The sequence below is a fragment of the Lonchura striata genome, chromosome 6 (assembly GCF_046129695.1).
Source record: "Lonchura striata isolate bLonStr1 chromosome 6, bLonStr1.mat, whole genome shotgun sequence".
Taxonomy (NCBI): domain Eukaryota; kingdom Metazoa; phylum Chordata; class Aves; order Passeriformes; family Estrildidae; genus Lonchura; species Lonchura striata.
The window spans coordinates 27,079,776-27,094,883 of record NC_134608.1 but is presented as its reverse complement, the minus strand read 5'-3'; the positions used below and the strand labels follow the sequence as shown (position 1 = coordinate 27,094,883).

At 38.1% G+C, this 15,108-nt stretch overlaps 2 protein-coding genes across 12 annotated transcripts in view; one reads left to right on the top strand and one right to left on the bottom strand.

Moving 5' to 3' along the window:
* Positions 1 to 15,108, top strand: part of NUBPL (NUBP iron-sulfur cluster assembly factor, mitochondrial) — a 284,585-nt gene that overhangs the window by 101,961 nt on the left and 167,516 nt on the right. The window lies entirely within an intron of this gene.
* HEATR5A (HEAT repeat containing 5A) overlaps positions 10,096 to 15,108 on the bottom strand; it is a 64,197-nt gene continuing 59,184 nt past the window's right edge. For 9 of the 11 annotated variants that reach the window (XM_021539356.2, XM_021539357.2, XM_021539354.2 and 6 more), the window contains 3 exons: positions 13,594 to 13,748; positions 12,016 to 12,229; positions 10,096 to 11,740 (listed from right to left, as the gene is read on the bottom strand). In XM_021539356.2, coding sequence (XP_021395031.2) covers positions 11,439 to 11,740; positions 12,016 to 12,229; positions 13,594 to 13,748 — 671 coding nt within the window. In that variant the 3' untranslated portion in view covers positions 10,096 to 11,438. The remainder of the gene's footprint in view (positions 11,741 to 12,015; positions 12,230 to 13,593; positions 13,749 to 15,108) is intronic. The other 2 variants (XM_077784041.1, XM_077784045.1) reach the window with 1 other exon arrangement.

Below are 15,108 nucleotides of genomic sequence, written 5' to 3'. Positions count from 1 at the left end.
ATATATTAATGGTCTCCCAACCCTATTGAGCTAACTCTATTGGTTGTGCAAAGAAAGCCAAGAGGAAGCCAGAAGCTCCTTTGCATTTGTACTTCTGTATGGATCATGGCTTCAAGCTAGCCTGCACTTCCTGGCCAAGGGGTGACCCACAGACAAGGAACATTCACCTAGAGGAAAGGATTCTGTCTCAGCACTGGAAAGAAAGGGAGCACACAGCTGGAAGTGAGCTGGGCTTCTCGATTTCACACCAGCTTGGGGCTTCTTTCCTTATTGGGAAACTTTGACAACAAACCAAAGCCAGAATCCAGCCCCATCTCACAGGCAGGGCTGCTAAGGTTGCCCAATAGTTAGCATTACTTGTAATTTGATAGGAAAGCAGTAAGCAATGTTTTGTGTTTTGAGAAAAACAATTCATTACTGGCCACAGAAGTTATATGCAAACATACTTGCAAGTTATCTCAAGCAGGTAACCTTAGGAAGCAGGCCTAAGACTGATATTTGAGATAAATTGTGTGCTCCATAACAATATTGTACTACACCAATGTATGAAATTCAATCAGTAGGTGCTTGTGCCTGTAAATGTGGGCAGAAATTAACCCAAAAGCCCATTTGAGAGACTTCCTCTGTGGTGTTAGCAAGATGAGATCTTTGTGTTCAGTATCTGGTGCCTCATGTATACTTTAGCAGAACTATGCTGTGGCAACAGAATATTCTGTTTTAAATAATAAAGATATTAAAGATAATGAAGACTTCAAGACTCTAGGCCTATCTGCTTTTCTTCTGTACCTTGATAAACAGTTGTGGTAGATACTGATACCCTGGTGTCTCCTAAAACAGTTAAAAGATGCAACCATCAAACCATTCTCAGCTGTAAAATGATGCAGTTTTGTGTCTACTATAAGCTAAATATCTGACTCCTTACTGCCTTGCAGTATTAACCTGTACCTAAGGTGATGCTGTGCTCTGACACAGCAGTTTTAGACACCCCAGATGGCTGCTTTAGTTGTGCAGCAGAATTTGAAAGGTAGAGAGAGTTTGTGTCATTATCAGCTGTATCCTGCAAATCGTAGTTGACAAGGGACACAGTAAGGACATTCCAAAATAGGAAGATTTGAAAACATCACCACCATTACCACACATCTGTATTCATTGTTTTTAATGAAAAGGTAGCTCATTTGGACTGTACCATGAGGTACATTACATATTAAGCTTAAAAAAGAGAAAATGGCACCCTCGGTCAGTATGTCATTAATGTAGTGATGCTGACTCTGCATTAACTCCAGGCATGTTTCCCTCCCCACTCTGCTTCTGTAGCCAAATTAAGCAGCTTTTGCACTGGCAGGAGGCAACACAGTGCTGGTGTATGCTGACACTACTTGGCTTAGCTCAGTGATGCTTTATGCTGTCAAGAGCAAGCACAAATCACACATGAGAACTAAAAGCAAGTTTAAAAATTAAAATTAGAGGGAAGTCCTACCAGTACAAGTTGTGGTTTATAAAAAACATAGAATAGCAGGATAAAAAATTCATGCAAAACTAATCTATCTTGTACTACTGATCTGAAATATGCAGTTGCATCAGAGAAGGATTCTCTTTCTTATTGCCTTAGTTATAAATAAGACTGACAATTTAAGTATTAGAATTAATTTCATTAGTATAAATTATGTCAATAGAAAAATGACAGTTTCAGTATCACTTCACAGTTATGCTGCTGGGTTTCCTTTCAGGTAGCCTCTATTGGTAGAACTATCTGGCACAATCAATTTAAGACCAAACTTGACTGATAAAATATTTTGTTCCTCAGGGCCTTTTATATCAGATGTAGAGCATTTCTGGGAGTGTAGCAACACCTGCCCCAACATTCCTTTGAAAGAGCTTCCCATTTTCTCTCCTCTGTCCCATACCACTAACACCAACTCTCTGTTTGGTGCAGTTTTCACAGAAGGTCAAAGGACTTTTAAGGAAACACATTTTGGTCTCCAGAGTGCCTAAATAAATTTCAAAAATTACAGCTTACATGGAAAAAATGGTTCACTGTGTTTTCCATCTTTCAAACAGGCCTCTCCCACCTCAGCCTTCAGATGACAGACATAGCCTACACATAAACTTCTACAAAGATCCAGCGGAACGGAGAGGAGGGAGCTGGCAGTCGCACAGTGCACCTTGCAGGCACTCCCAGCACACTTGTCCTCTGCCACCCTACCCAAAAGCTCCTGCTTTCCCTCCTGTCCCAGCAGGATCCCCTTTGGGGGGTCCACACGGTACCTTCATTCAGGTGATAGGGGTAGCAAGGCTGGGTCTATCTGACAGACCAGTGCAAACACTTCTCAAAACCAGTTCTAAACCAGTTCAATACCACTGATACAGTATTTCTGAAAAGTAGTCTCCTGTACTACTTTTTTTCTCCCCAGACATTATGCCATGTCTAAATCTAATTTGCAGTAAATTCTAAATTTTCCTTGACAGTCTGTTCAATCTTGTTTCCTCTCTTTCTCCCATTTTCATTTCAAAATAGACTTTACATGCAAAATAATATGGTGATATGTAGTCAATTTTCTCAAGTTTACAAATAATATCAAATTTTTATTAAATTTTTGGAGGTTTCCTGGGATTATTTTGTTTTCAGGATTCTGTCTCACTTGGTACAATGTTTACCTTGGTACAATGTTAATTACTGAGAATTTACGAGTTCTAGTGATCTAATTAGAATAGGAGCCAACGCTGACAGTTCAGCTAAGACACAGGATAATCTTGGATTTCAAAATGGGAAATGTGTAAAACCTTGACCACTCCACAAACATTATTTTGCAAAGGAACAATTCTATTATCAATGCCAATTCATTTGCCTTGCTGTGGCTGTGAAGAAGTTCAGAAGCTCTGATTTCTAGGCAGCATTTGCTTCTTAACCAGATAACCTGCACAGCCAGAATCTGATTTGCATGACAGTGGTGCATGTGGCCCCAGTGCATGTCTGCCAAGGTCGATAAGGCTGGCACTTTGCAAGTAACTAGACCCTCTTTTGTGGGCTTGGGATGGGGAGGCACAAACAGGGGCACAGCAATATTTACTCTTCACAGAATGTTTTCTCTGGCACCTCCATGATCTGTTTCCAGTGTCTCTCTCCTCACAAAAGGACAACAAGCACATTTATTTGTGTTTTTAAAAATCAGCCCAACTCAGGCCTACTTTATGCAGACTGCACTATCAGCAGCTTCCATTTCTTCTTAATGGGGAGTAAGAACAAGCTATAATTAAAAGCTGAAGGTATTTATTCTTTCTTCCGTGCCCTGAAGGGACTGAGCTGTTGCCAGCAATTACAGGCAGCTGGCAGTCCCTGGGATCACAGGAACCAGGAACCAGTAAGTGCACTCTGGTCCCATCTACCCGCCCTAGAAAAGCTCCTCTGCCACTCAACAGTGACACTTCCCAGCTCTGCCTTTCCTCTGGCCTCTGAACACCCACCAAGGAATGGTCTTTCCCAAAGGCTACCCACCTGTTTAGGTCAAAATCTTAATCTAAGAAGAGTGGTGAGAATTTTGCCATTTAATTCACTCCTTATAAGCAATTTCAAAATCAGTAGATCAGGTGTTGTAACCAGCACTGAAAAGGCAATGGAAACCAGGGCATGTGGCTGCTCTTGCAGTTGATGAGTTACATCATTGCTAACTTGTCCTCCTACTTTGCATAATACATAAAAATTTCCTTTTGTGTGTGTGTAAAAAGGAGTACTTTGTGATGAAGTTTCCATTATTGCAGCAGCTGCTTTCATGCTTTGCTTGGAGACTACAGAATGTGATCCTGTTATGGCGGCTTTGCATATTTTAGTAACAGGTAGAGACTCCCAGCATTGTAGGCAAGTAACTGTGTTACTTTTTATAGTAATGTTGTTAACTTGTCTCATCCTGTGCTGCTGCTACTAAGTGTTTCACTTTGATTTACATGGGTGGTTGCCAGTTGCTTGCTAAATAATAGACAGTACAAAATAGAACAAGAAAATCTCACGTAACAGAAAATTGTGAACTTTACAAATCAGAGCAGTTTAATTTCTAAAATATTTTTTAGGATTCCAGTCAACTATCAAGTTATGATATTTCACACAGGCTGTTTTGAAGCAATGAATCAACAAGGTGACAGATTTAATTATTATTTTCTCTTCCTTCTTTTACTACCCTGGCCTGTGTCTCTTGTTCTGCTTCCCCATTCCTTCATTTCTGCTCTGTCCTAATCCTTCAGCATTTGTTTGATTTGAAAAATCTCTCTAGAATGTTGTTGCTTCCTCAGCAGCCTTTGTATTTGTTCCTTTCCTGCTACTTTTTCCTCTGAGCTGCCCAATCTCCCCAGCCATCTCTGCTGGTTCACTGGAGCACGTTGCCCTCTAGCACTTGTACCCAGCAGAGGTCACTCAGCAAGTCGTGGCTGCTGGCTACCTGAACATAAGGAACACAACCAGAAACGATCTCCAACAGCAAGTCGCACATAGTTCTAGTTCTGGGATGTTAGCAAGAAGAGGAACTGGACTATAGATACTTGCATGTCTGCCTAAGTCCTTCCACTCACTGGAAATACACAGATACAAAAAAAAAAACCCCAACCCAAACAAACAAACAAACAAACAAACAAAACCAACAAAAAACAAACAAAGAAACAAATAAAAAACTAAAAAAAAAATCACTTGTTTTGGGGGAATTCTGTGTAGCCTAGGTACAGCTTCACAAACCTAGAGGGTCTGGAGAGAACCCCTGACAGTTCATATATTCATTACCTCCTGAAGGAGAAAATTATGGCATTGAAAGCCATTCCTTTAGGTAAAGTCCAGAATAAGCCAGTGAAGAATATAGTTTCAAATTCTGGCCACCAAATGTAAATTTGATCCAGCCAAGATGTACCACAGCCTGGAACAGCTGGTTTCCACAGGCAGTAGCTGCTTCTGCAGTCTCTCTGCTCTATAGCCAGTACATTCAACTGGCAATTTCTCTTCTGCATTGGTGAGGAAAATATCCAGAAGTCCTTATGAATTATTGCTGCTTATCCTACATCATTGCAGTTCATGGTTTTGGATGTTGTTGGAAGTGCAGAGAATGAGCAGGACATTGTGTGGATAAATAAACATGTGTTGACAGGCTTCAGCAAATGCTGCTCTGAAGGATCTCATGGAGGGACATGCCTACATTATGGCTCAGACCAATGAGAAGAGCAGCTCACTTCCATTATCATTTGAATTTATCCACGAAGTCTGGCAGTACTTGACTAGCAACAGTCTCAGCACAGATCTGGGCCACCGCCAGTGACTGAGCAATGCACACATACACAGAGCTCAGTGCTCCTGGGCAGCTGCAGCTGCATGGGCCAGTGGCATCCCACAACAAGTGCCTGTGTGAGGAGCAGGTGGCCACAGAAACCTACTGGAAAGGTAGGAAACAAAAATTAACCAAAAATTCACTCATAGCTTCCCCACGTGCAGCTGCCCTCACACAGGGAATACTGTTTTGGTGGTTCACACCATGCTCACTGACTATCTTTCCTCCCTGCACCTAGAAGGGGACACATTTCCAGAATTCTGTGGGACAATCAGGATAGAAGACTGCAAGACTTTCAGCCCCAAGAATCTGCATGTATCTACATTTACTGTATGGTGCAGAGGGTGCCTAGAGCTACGCTCCAACTGGTTGTGGCTCCAATTCAAGACCACTCATTCTTGAGACTCTCCCTCCAACCAGATTAAGAATTCTCCATCTATGAAAGCAAATTATAGCCAGATTTGTTGGTTTCAAAAGGGAACTGGGAGGAATGGACTAAAAAATAAGCCCATCTACCCTCCCATCCTTCCCCTGGCCACATTATTTGGCCTGGCAGCTGAATGCCAGCTTGCCTTGTGCCTCACATTGGAGGGAAAATACATTCACTTGTATTCCCTTCTTCTATTTCCCCTCTTCATCCCATCCTTGATTATTTAATAAATGCACTTGAAGCAGTACCTGATTTTTTCTTATAAGCAAATTATCTTATTCCCCTAACTGAATTTCAGGTTAATTTGGTGGCTGCAGCTTGAACCAGTTATCCTTGTGTTTCCCATAAAACATGCATACATCTGTGACAATTTTTTCTTAGTGTTTGCCATGAATTTTACATGAGGGAAGATGAGGTTAAAAGCATTTGCCTTCATAATGATAGGTTGTATTTTCAAATTGCATAATATTTCTATTTTTAGATAAAAATCAGAATTGTTTCCAGAATCCCTGAGGCCTGTACTTTATACTTCCACAGAAAATGTGTCTCATAGAAAACCTTCTTCTTTTTTCATGGAAAAGGACACAGAGAACTGATGCAGTGGGAAGAAAAAAATGCTTACAAAAATACCATAAACAAAATCATCCCCAGAGAAGGTTATAATAAGAAAAAAAATCCCCCAGCAGCTACGGGGATTCTCAGTAATTCTGTACTGGCAGTGAGATAATTCACATAAATTTCAATATATTAATATTAACAGTGATTAAAAAAAAGCTTTTTTTTTTTTTTAGGGTACACAATTGCAGATTATAAGGCTGTAGCTTAGAATGGGACTTTATCAATTTTTGTCATTAATAAATTTAGCTTCTAACCAGCAACTTTTACAAACAGATTTTCTTCAGCTGCAAACCTCTTTATATACATAAGTTTTTCTGTGCAATAAGCAGGCAAACTGGCACAGGCACTAATATGCACACAGACAGCAGGCTCTGCTCTGGCTGCTGCTCATCCTTACAACCTGCTTCCTCCTGAATGTGCCACCTGGAATGCAAGCACAGAGAAAGGGGATCTGATGCCACGTTCTTCCTTGTAGAACCAGATTTTGCACTTCAGATAAATGGGAGTATGGAAGTGACATAGGACCATAGACCAAAACAGATATTTGGCTGCAGAGTGAGTGAATTTGGGGTAATGTACCACAGGCTACTGCAGGAGGTTTCAGAAGCCTGCTTTTGCACTGACCTGTTTCTCAGACAATACCTTCGGCCCTACTTTTGCTATATTTAGATGTAATTTCCCCTTTCATTGTTATATGGAATAAGCCACTTATTCTCTAGAATCTAGAGAATATTTTAGGGAAAAAAAAAGCTTCAAAAACCCACAGCTGTACATCAAAATCAAAGACCACACATTTTGCATAAGTTGGTGGTGTAGCACTGACATCTTTAGGGTTTCCTTGTGCAGTTAACATCATGTATCAAATGCAGCTGGCTTATTCCATTTTGCATAATCAACTTTCAGTGTTCATTGCTCTAAATATGTTAGAGGCAGGTAGAGCATGTTATGTGTGGCTAAATATGCTTTTTAATTTTTATGTCTTTGAATCTATAGCCCACTGTCATGGAACAGCTTGCTACATACTTCACTTAATTGAATGGGAATCCTCTGTGAAACTACAGCAACAGCTCCAGGGCTGCTCCTGCTTGAGTGCTGTGGACAAATGTGAGCACTTCCTTTAATACTTGGCTGCAGAAAAGTCAGCTTATTAGCCAGCTATTAGGATTAGAGGTTCTCATCTGCAAAAAGCAGTATCTAGGATCACCCACAGGATAAGGGCTGGCTAAGCAATGCTACTGTGAAGACAGAGTGGAGTGACTCTTCCAGTGTTTTTTGACACCACAGTGCAGAGAAGCAGACAAGTAATCCACCTTGCTGCATGTTCTTCCTAAACAAATTGGTAATTGTCTAAGGTTTTTCCCCCTCACTTTCTTGCCTAGTCTGAAATATCATTGGCTAGGTTTTTCACTGGCAGGAAGCACAAGTGGTTTATTAGTAGACTAGTACTGGTCAAGAAACATCAAGTTTTTATTGGAAACTGTTTCTGACTTACTGTCTACTGATAAGAGAATTTTATTTTAGGAACCTGAAATCAAAACATCTATAGCTAGTGTTCACTAGGGATGAAGCTTTAGAGGAGACTGTCACAGTGACCCCTCATATGTTGTTATTGTCACAGATACATCCCACTTTATTCAAATTAAAGCTATAACGAAATGCTGTGAATTTTCCACCTGATTCCCTATTAAGCAGTATTACTGTCACTTCTGACATGCCAGCAAATGATCCTAGATCCCTCCACCACTCCTGAAATTGCAACAATTCACTTTGATATTGCTGTGGCAGTCTTGAGGGGAAAAATCTCTTTGGAAATTCCAATTAGTAGCTGACATTCATTAGTAGAAAAATCTATGATTCCTCTGCATTTGATAATCCTATTTCATGGCAATATGTGCATCACTGGACTGATACCTCTGTCAGTCAGCTGAAGGTGACTCCTGCACCTTGGAACATACCAGGTCAGTCTCAGATTTATTCTAGTCTAAGCAATGCTAACAGAAAAGCTGCTATTTCAGCTGCAGTGCTACAGTCTATAGTATCCAGTGAGAACCCACCACATCCCAGCTGTGTGATGCTTTTGCACAGTTTTGATCAATTCTGGTTGGTTGCAGTCAACAGAAAGTTGTCTGCAAATAATTTTTGCATAGCATTTAAATAGTACATTCCATGATGTACTCATATGTGTATATATGCAATTGAGGTTAGACAGAGACAGGATCTTTTGTCACACAAACCCATTAAACTTCTTGCATAAACAGTGGAAACATACAAAGTAAACATGCATGCAGGCCACATGCTTCATCACAAAGACAATTAACTGGAAAAAAAGTATCGGTTCTTGTAGAGAAATGGCACAAAAAAACTATCAGAAAGGAGACAAGGGAAGGACACAGGAAGGAGGAGTGCTGAAAGTGGGGCTCTGGTTTATGGCTAAACATATGTTTGGCTCTTTTTGCTTGGCTAAACATGAGAGCTTGCATGTCAAGCAATGCCTAAAAAGGACAAGTGGAATTAAAACCAAAACTGCTCTGTGGTCTTGCTTATTTCTTCAGGAAAAAAGAGAATTATGCAAGTTCTTTGTAAGACTGCATCACAAACACCTGATATCTAAAGGCCAAAATCTTTTTGTAACGGAAACAAGGTAATATCTGCAAGAGTCTTTTATAAAATTTTAAATGAGTAGCAGCATTCATGTGATCCAACTCATTGTTCTATGTGTACATAAGAGAGCAGAACTCAGGGCATGGGTATTTTTACTATGTGAATAAATTAATTATCTGGATACATAAAGCTCACACATTTATCCTAATTTACAACTGACATTAAGAATTAACAGCAGTTCTCTTTATTGGAACCATTTTTGCTTCTGCAATACAAAGATATGTTGAAAATGGTACTTCTCCACATGTGGCTACAAGACTTGATTAAGAAATGTCAAATCACAATTATGGCAGTTCCCAATGGCTCAGCTGTGAGTTACTGCAACAAGACATTCTAACAAATCTAGGACTGAGCTGCACTAAGCTTTAATTTTTAGCTTTTAACTGCTTTCCTTGGTGCTCTTGCAATGCTTCTTAAAAGTTTTTGAGCAGAGTAGGTTTTCAACAGATTGTCTTCTTAACATTAAAAAAATGTTGGTACATTGCTATGTATGACAGAAAACAAAAAAGTAACCACAAATACCTTTTGTAGCAACTAACTTCCTCAGCAATATATTTGGCCATTTTGATAGCAAACATGACTTGACTTTCATTTAAATGGTTTAAGTTTCCTAAGAATTTATGATTTTCCAGAAGCTGCCTTAGGAAACAAACTAAACCAAACCCACCAGTAAACTTGGAAGGGTAAAGCAACATGATAAAAAATGAGATAAAGATGAGTAACTGTCAAATCTAAGATAAGTCTCTTTTAACACAACCAGCAACTACAGATTTGACTTCAATGAAGAGGTGGAACACAGGACTTCTGGTTCTCCAGGGAAATGGAAGGCATCTCAACCATATTCTCACAGTTCACACATTTCAGCATTTGGCACAAAACAAGCATTTACACATAAAAAAATCTCCCTGGTCCTACTTATTTACTCATTGTGGTACTTACAACAGAGGAAGACCTGCAATGTCAAGTCACAGACCTTGATGAAACCAACCCAAACATTTATTATTACTTGCCTTGAGGCAGCATACAACATTTTTCTGATACAAGTCCTTTGAGTTCCTCTGCTATTGGATAAAATAACTAAGACAAATATTAAGTGAAGAAAATTAGCTTTATTTATGTAAATTAGAAAAAAGAATTGTTAGAACTTTGGTCAAATTGTTAATTCTGTACAATTTACAATTATATTTACATACAAAACTTCTAATAAAATACAGTACATCACACTCTTCCTGAGTCACAGTGTGTTTCTCAGTTCTGTAAATATTTTTTTCTTCTTCCTTTTAAAGCAATTAGATTCAAGAGGGAAATAGTATCCTCAGTTTGACAGTGTTTGGTTTAGGTAATACTGTATTAAGAAAGAAGTACTTAGAAAATACTTTGTAGCCATTGCAGTTTTTATAGTTATTTTTCTATATTAAAATGTGTTCCTTGCTAAAAATGTTAATTACATACTTCTTATTATGAGCTTGTTGCACTCTATTTATAGACACGAGACAAGGTGACTTCAAACACTTCCATCTCTCACTGCAGAGATACAGAAATCACATTACATGTATACATCAGTGATCATTCAAAGATCAGGGAACATCCATCCAGATAGAGCAGAGGTCTGAATTGAGGCACAGTATGTTAAAATTGCTGTCCAGGCCTGAACAGGATATGTAAGCTATTGCCTGGCTCCCCTAAAACAAACTTACCAAAGTACACGTCCTGAAAAGTGAGACTGTGTCAAGCAGCAAGGCACTGAGCCTGTCAATGCTTACATATGCATGACAGTCCCACTCTGGAAAGAACCACAGTCCCCAGAGAGGCACTGCAGAGCTGTATTTCACAGCATTGGTTACATCTTGGCCAGCTCAAGATGTTATTAGCATTAAAGCTATCCATATTACCTTTATTGAGTTCAATTTTCTGAGATCAGCAATAAACTGTTATAAGGCTTACAAGGACATTTAATCTGTTTAATGAATGATGCAGTGTGCTAAATTAGTAATCAGCATAGATTACAACCTGTAAGTAAATTTATGTCCCTGTTAAATTCAAAAACGAATTACAGTAACTTATTTGTGACAAATATTGCTTAAAAAATTAACTTTACTTAATGGCTAAGTGTGGGACACTCCTAAATATATTTATGGTAAAGTTCACTCTATTTATTTTAATATAGGCATGTGCATTTCTGATATTTTAGTCCAAAAAAATAAAATACAGATTTGATGACCTCTGATTTACTCATAGTTTTAGAGATATTTAAGAAGTCTTACACAAGGAGAAAGTTATCTAGAGACTTGCTTTCTCTTAAAAACATTCTGTAATAGTTCAGCACAAACTGAAATACATGATATCAACTCATGACAATTCTTTGCGATTAGAAATTAAAAGGAACTTTCTTGCTATTGATATCAAGGTGCATAAAATGACAATATGGGACTTTAAAGAAAATTGGTCTTTAGCTGAATGCTTGAACTTTTCCCCGGATTTTTTGCATGCTTAGTAGTCTTCACTTTGATGCTTTCTTGATTGCCTTTAACAGCTGACTCAAGCCTGGCTTTCATAGTTGGAGAGGAGGCCATTAGTTTTTTAAAAACTGATGAGTACTGTGGACCAATCTGCATCAGAGTTTGCAAAGCAAACTCATGTAGATTTTTTACCGAGATTGTAGCAGAAACCAGCGCATTTTCATCCAAAAGAAAGGAAATGAGGATGGGAAGAAAGCAGGCCACCAAGTGAGCACCTATAAACATTGAAAACAGAACTTACATACACAATTTTTTAAAATACTGTCAAATTCTAACTGGAAGTATTTCTCTAATTTAAAGTAATTTAAACTGCAAAGTTGCAAATGTTAGCTGAACTGTAGGGTAAAAAACCCAACATTCCTGTAAACATTTTTCTCGGCAATTAGTGTCCAGGACTGAATTCCTAGTGGTCATTTTGGTTTTAGTTTGTTATTTAAGGCAACTTTGAGCATTTTTAATGCTTTGGGTACAAGAAATGGAAGTAACTTACGGTGCTGCTCCTCAGCAGCAGCTGTCAGAGCTGTAACCACCTTTATTCCCTCCTGAATGACTTGAAGTTCAGCAGCATTTTCAGGTTTTGCTTTTTCTGTTTCCTGCAGTTTCCTCACAATGGATGGTGCTAAAGAATGGATATAAGGGTATGACACAGTTTTGTTTGGATGCTGAAAGATGGAGTGCAGGAGCTGGTAGCATTTATACTGTACCTAAAGGGAAAATGAAATTTGCAGTTACAAAGTGTTATAGTTCAAAATACATCTCTGTATATAAATCTAACAGCTTGTCAGATAAAATTTTTGGGAGGGAGAAAAATGTGCCTCACAACTTGAAAATTCATTACATTGTAGGCTGCTCATGTTTAACACTTTATAGGACCATTATAACTTGTAATCAATTATTAATAGAAACCAGATAATGCATTCTGTTTCTTTCCATCAAGTCTCGTATCTTCTGTCATTTTTTTTTGTTTGAAGATTAGTATTATTTTGAAAATACTCTCTTCTTAGCAAAAGTGCAATAATACAAAAAAATGGTGCTTAAAATAAAAGCAATATCCTTGTCAAACTCTAGGTATAATTTTTAAATGCCTTAAACGGTGCAGTGGCTTGCATCTATTTGAAATCAACAGGACTGAAACTGCCAAGTTCCTACAAAATTTCCAAACAGATCTGATGACTAAATACTTGGATGAAATTTGCAAATGCATGCTAATATTTCCTTGCAGTCATATTAGGCATTTTCAGTTTCCTAACAGTGAAAAAAAAAGTTTACAGTTTTGGGAATGTACTGACACATAAAAAAGTATTGTCTTACAGTTATTTTTCAAGTAAATGAAATTTTAATTTTCTATTACTACACAAATACACATAGCAGAGATGCAAGAAAAGCAGCTTACACTGAATTCTAAAAACCATGAAATCTAATGTGTGTTATTTTCAGAGCTGAACTTTGAAAATGAAGAAAAAAGCCATTTGTATAAATGCTTTTATCCCTGATACTTTTTTTTTTTTTTTTTTTTTTTTTTTTTTGGTTAAGGACAGTAATATATGAACTGTGGCACTATAATCTAATGCCACTACATGAAAATATTTATGCTAGATCAGAACAAAACATTAATCTAGTTCAGTAAGCTGCATCCAGCAGTGGCCAGGAGCTGATGCTTATGCGACAGTAACAGTTTTATAGTGGTACCTGCTCCAGCTCCCAAAGACTCACAGCTGAGGCATTTCCTATGCAAAAGACAGTATGTGTCTTGAAGATAAAATGAACAAATAAAATTTGACAGGTGCCTGTAACACCACACAACTGTATTGTGTACTTAGCAATGTATAAAGCACTGAGTCTGATGCAGTAAAAATCCAGGAATACAGAATTGCATACAGAACAGTGATTAAATGTACTGCTGGACATGTTCTCACTCTCTTGGTCAAACTTTATTTTAAAATACAACAAATATAGTCAAATATAGAGAATTAACTTCCATTGATATACAGGACTAGGACACAAGTAAAATAAACTTAAAATAATATTAGTATGGTAGTGGCATTCTATTAACTTGACCAGTACTTACAAGAGGATCTTTTGAGTCAAGTGTTGTTTTAAACTTCTCAATACAACGCTTCTGAAGGCACTCTAAAGTAGTAACTTCTGGGCTGGTAGACATAACAAATACTGTAATAGCAGTAAGTAGGCTGACTTCATCGAGTTCTTGGAGAAGGCCATCTACTATCAACAAAGTAAGAGAACTGTTAGATTTGCATTAAAAATTCTATGAGTTTAAGTGGTATAAAGAGGTGGAATAGAAATAACCAGGAATATAGAAATATTTAGGAACTTCAGTTTTCAAATACACAACATCTTCTGATACAGTGAGATGGACTTTACTGCAATAAAAGCCAAGGACAAAATGGGAATTTAGGGGTGATCATATGCATATTTAGAAATTACAGCATACTCCCATTCCATTATTTCTTTGTATAGAGTACAATAAATATCCTTGAAGAGCTGTTCTGACATATTAGAGTACAATCTATTTGAGAATAATATAAAATTTGCATCTAGAATATATATTATTTTGCAGTAATTTTTACACAATTTTGTAAAGAAGAGTTCCAACAATTTACAACACAAAAAACAATGAAAATACTCAGGAATACAAACTCAGGAAGTTGAAGCAGCAGCACACAATAAACTGATTCAAAAGAAATATTTTCTTGCACTACTATTTTAATACCCTTTGCTTCACTAGAGACACTAACTCTTATTGGAGAATCTGCACTCAGTGGATAACTGTCTTATACGCTCAGCTGTACACTGAAGCCATAGCTCCTGTTTATGCCTTCATACCATGGAACTACACTGTGGCACTACACAACACAGAAGAAAGTCTGTAAACTCACTGTCCTAGTTTCAGTTGGGGTGCAGCTAATTTCTTCTCAGTAGCTGTTGCACTGCTGTGTTTTGGATTCAGAATGACAATGGTGTTGATAACACACTTAAGTTTTGGTTTTTGCTAAGCTGTGTTTACCCTAAGTCAAGGACTTTTCCCCTAGTTTCATGCTGTGCCAGTGAGAGGATCAGCAAATGAAACTGGGAGAGAGCACAGTCGGGATGGGTTTCCCAAACTGAACAAAGGTATATTCCACACCATACAACATCATGTCCACTAAATAAACTGGGGGGAGTTACTTGGAAGGGCAGATGATCTCGGTTCAGGAAGGGGGGTCTGGCATTGGTCAGAAGGTGGTAAGCAACTGAACAGTGCATCACTTGTTTTTCTCTTTTTATTATCATTATTATTATAATTTACCATTATTACTTTATTTTACCTTAGTTTCCATTATTAAACTGTTCTTACCTCAAAATACAAATTTTACTTTGATTCTTCTCCCCACTCCACTGAGGTGTGGGGAAGAGGGAATGGGGGTTCAGTAAGTGGCTGCGTGGTGCCTAATTTCCAGCTGGGCTTAAATCATGACACCCACATTTATATTTTTATAAATGATGGCTTATCATACGGACAAGACTGCACTATAGTTTTGATAGTGCTTGGTAACCAGCTAATTCTCTTATGACTAAGAGAGAA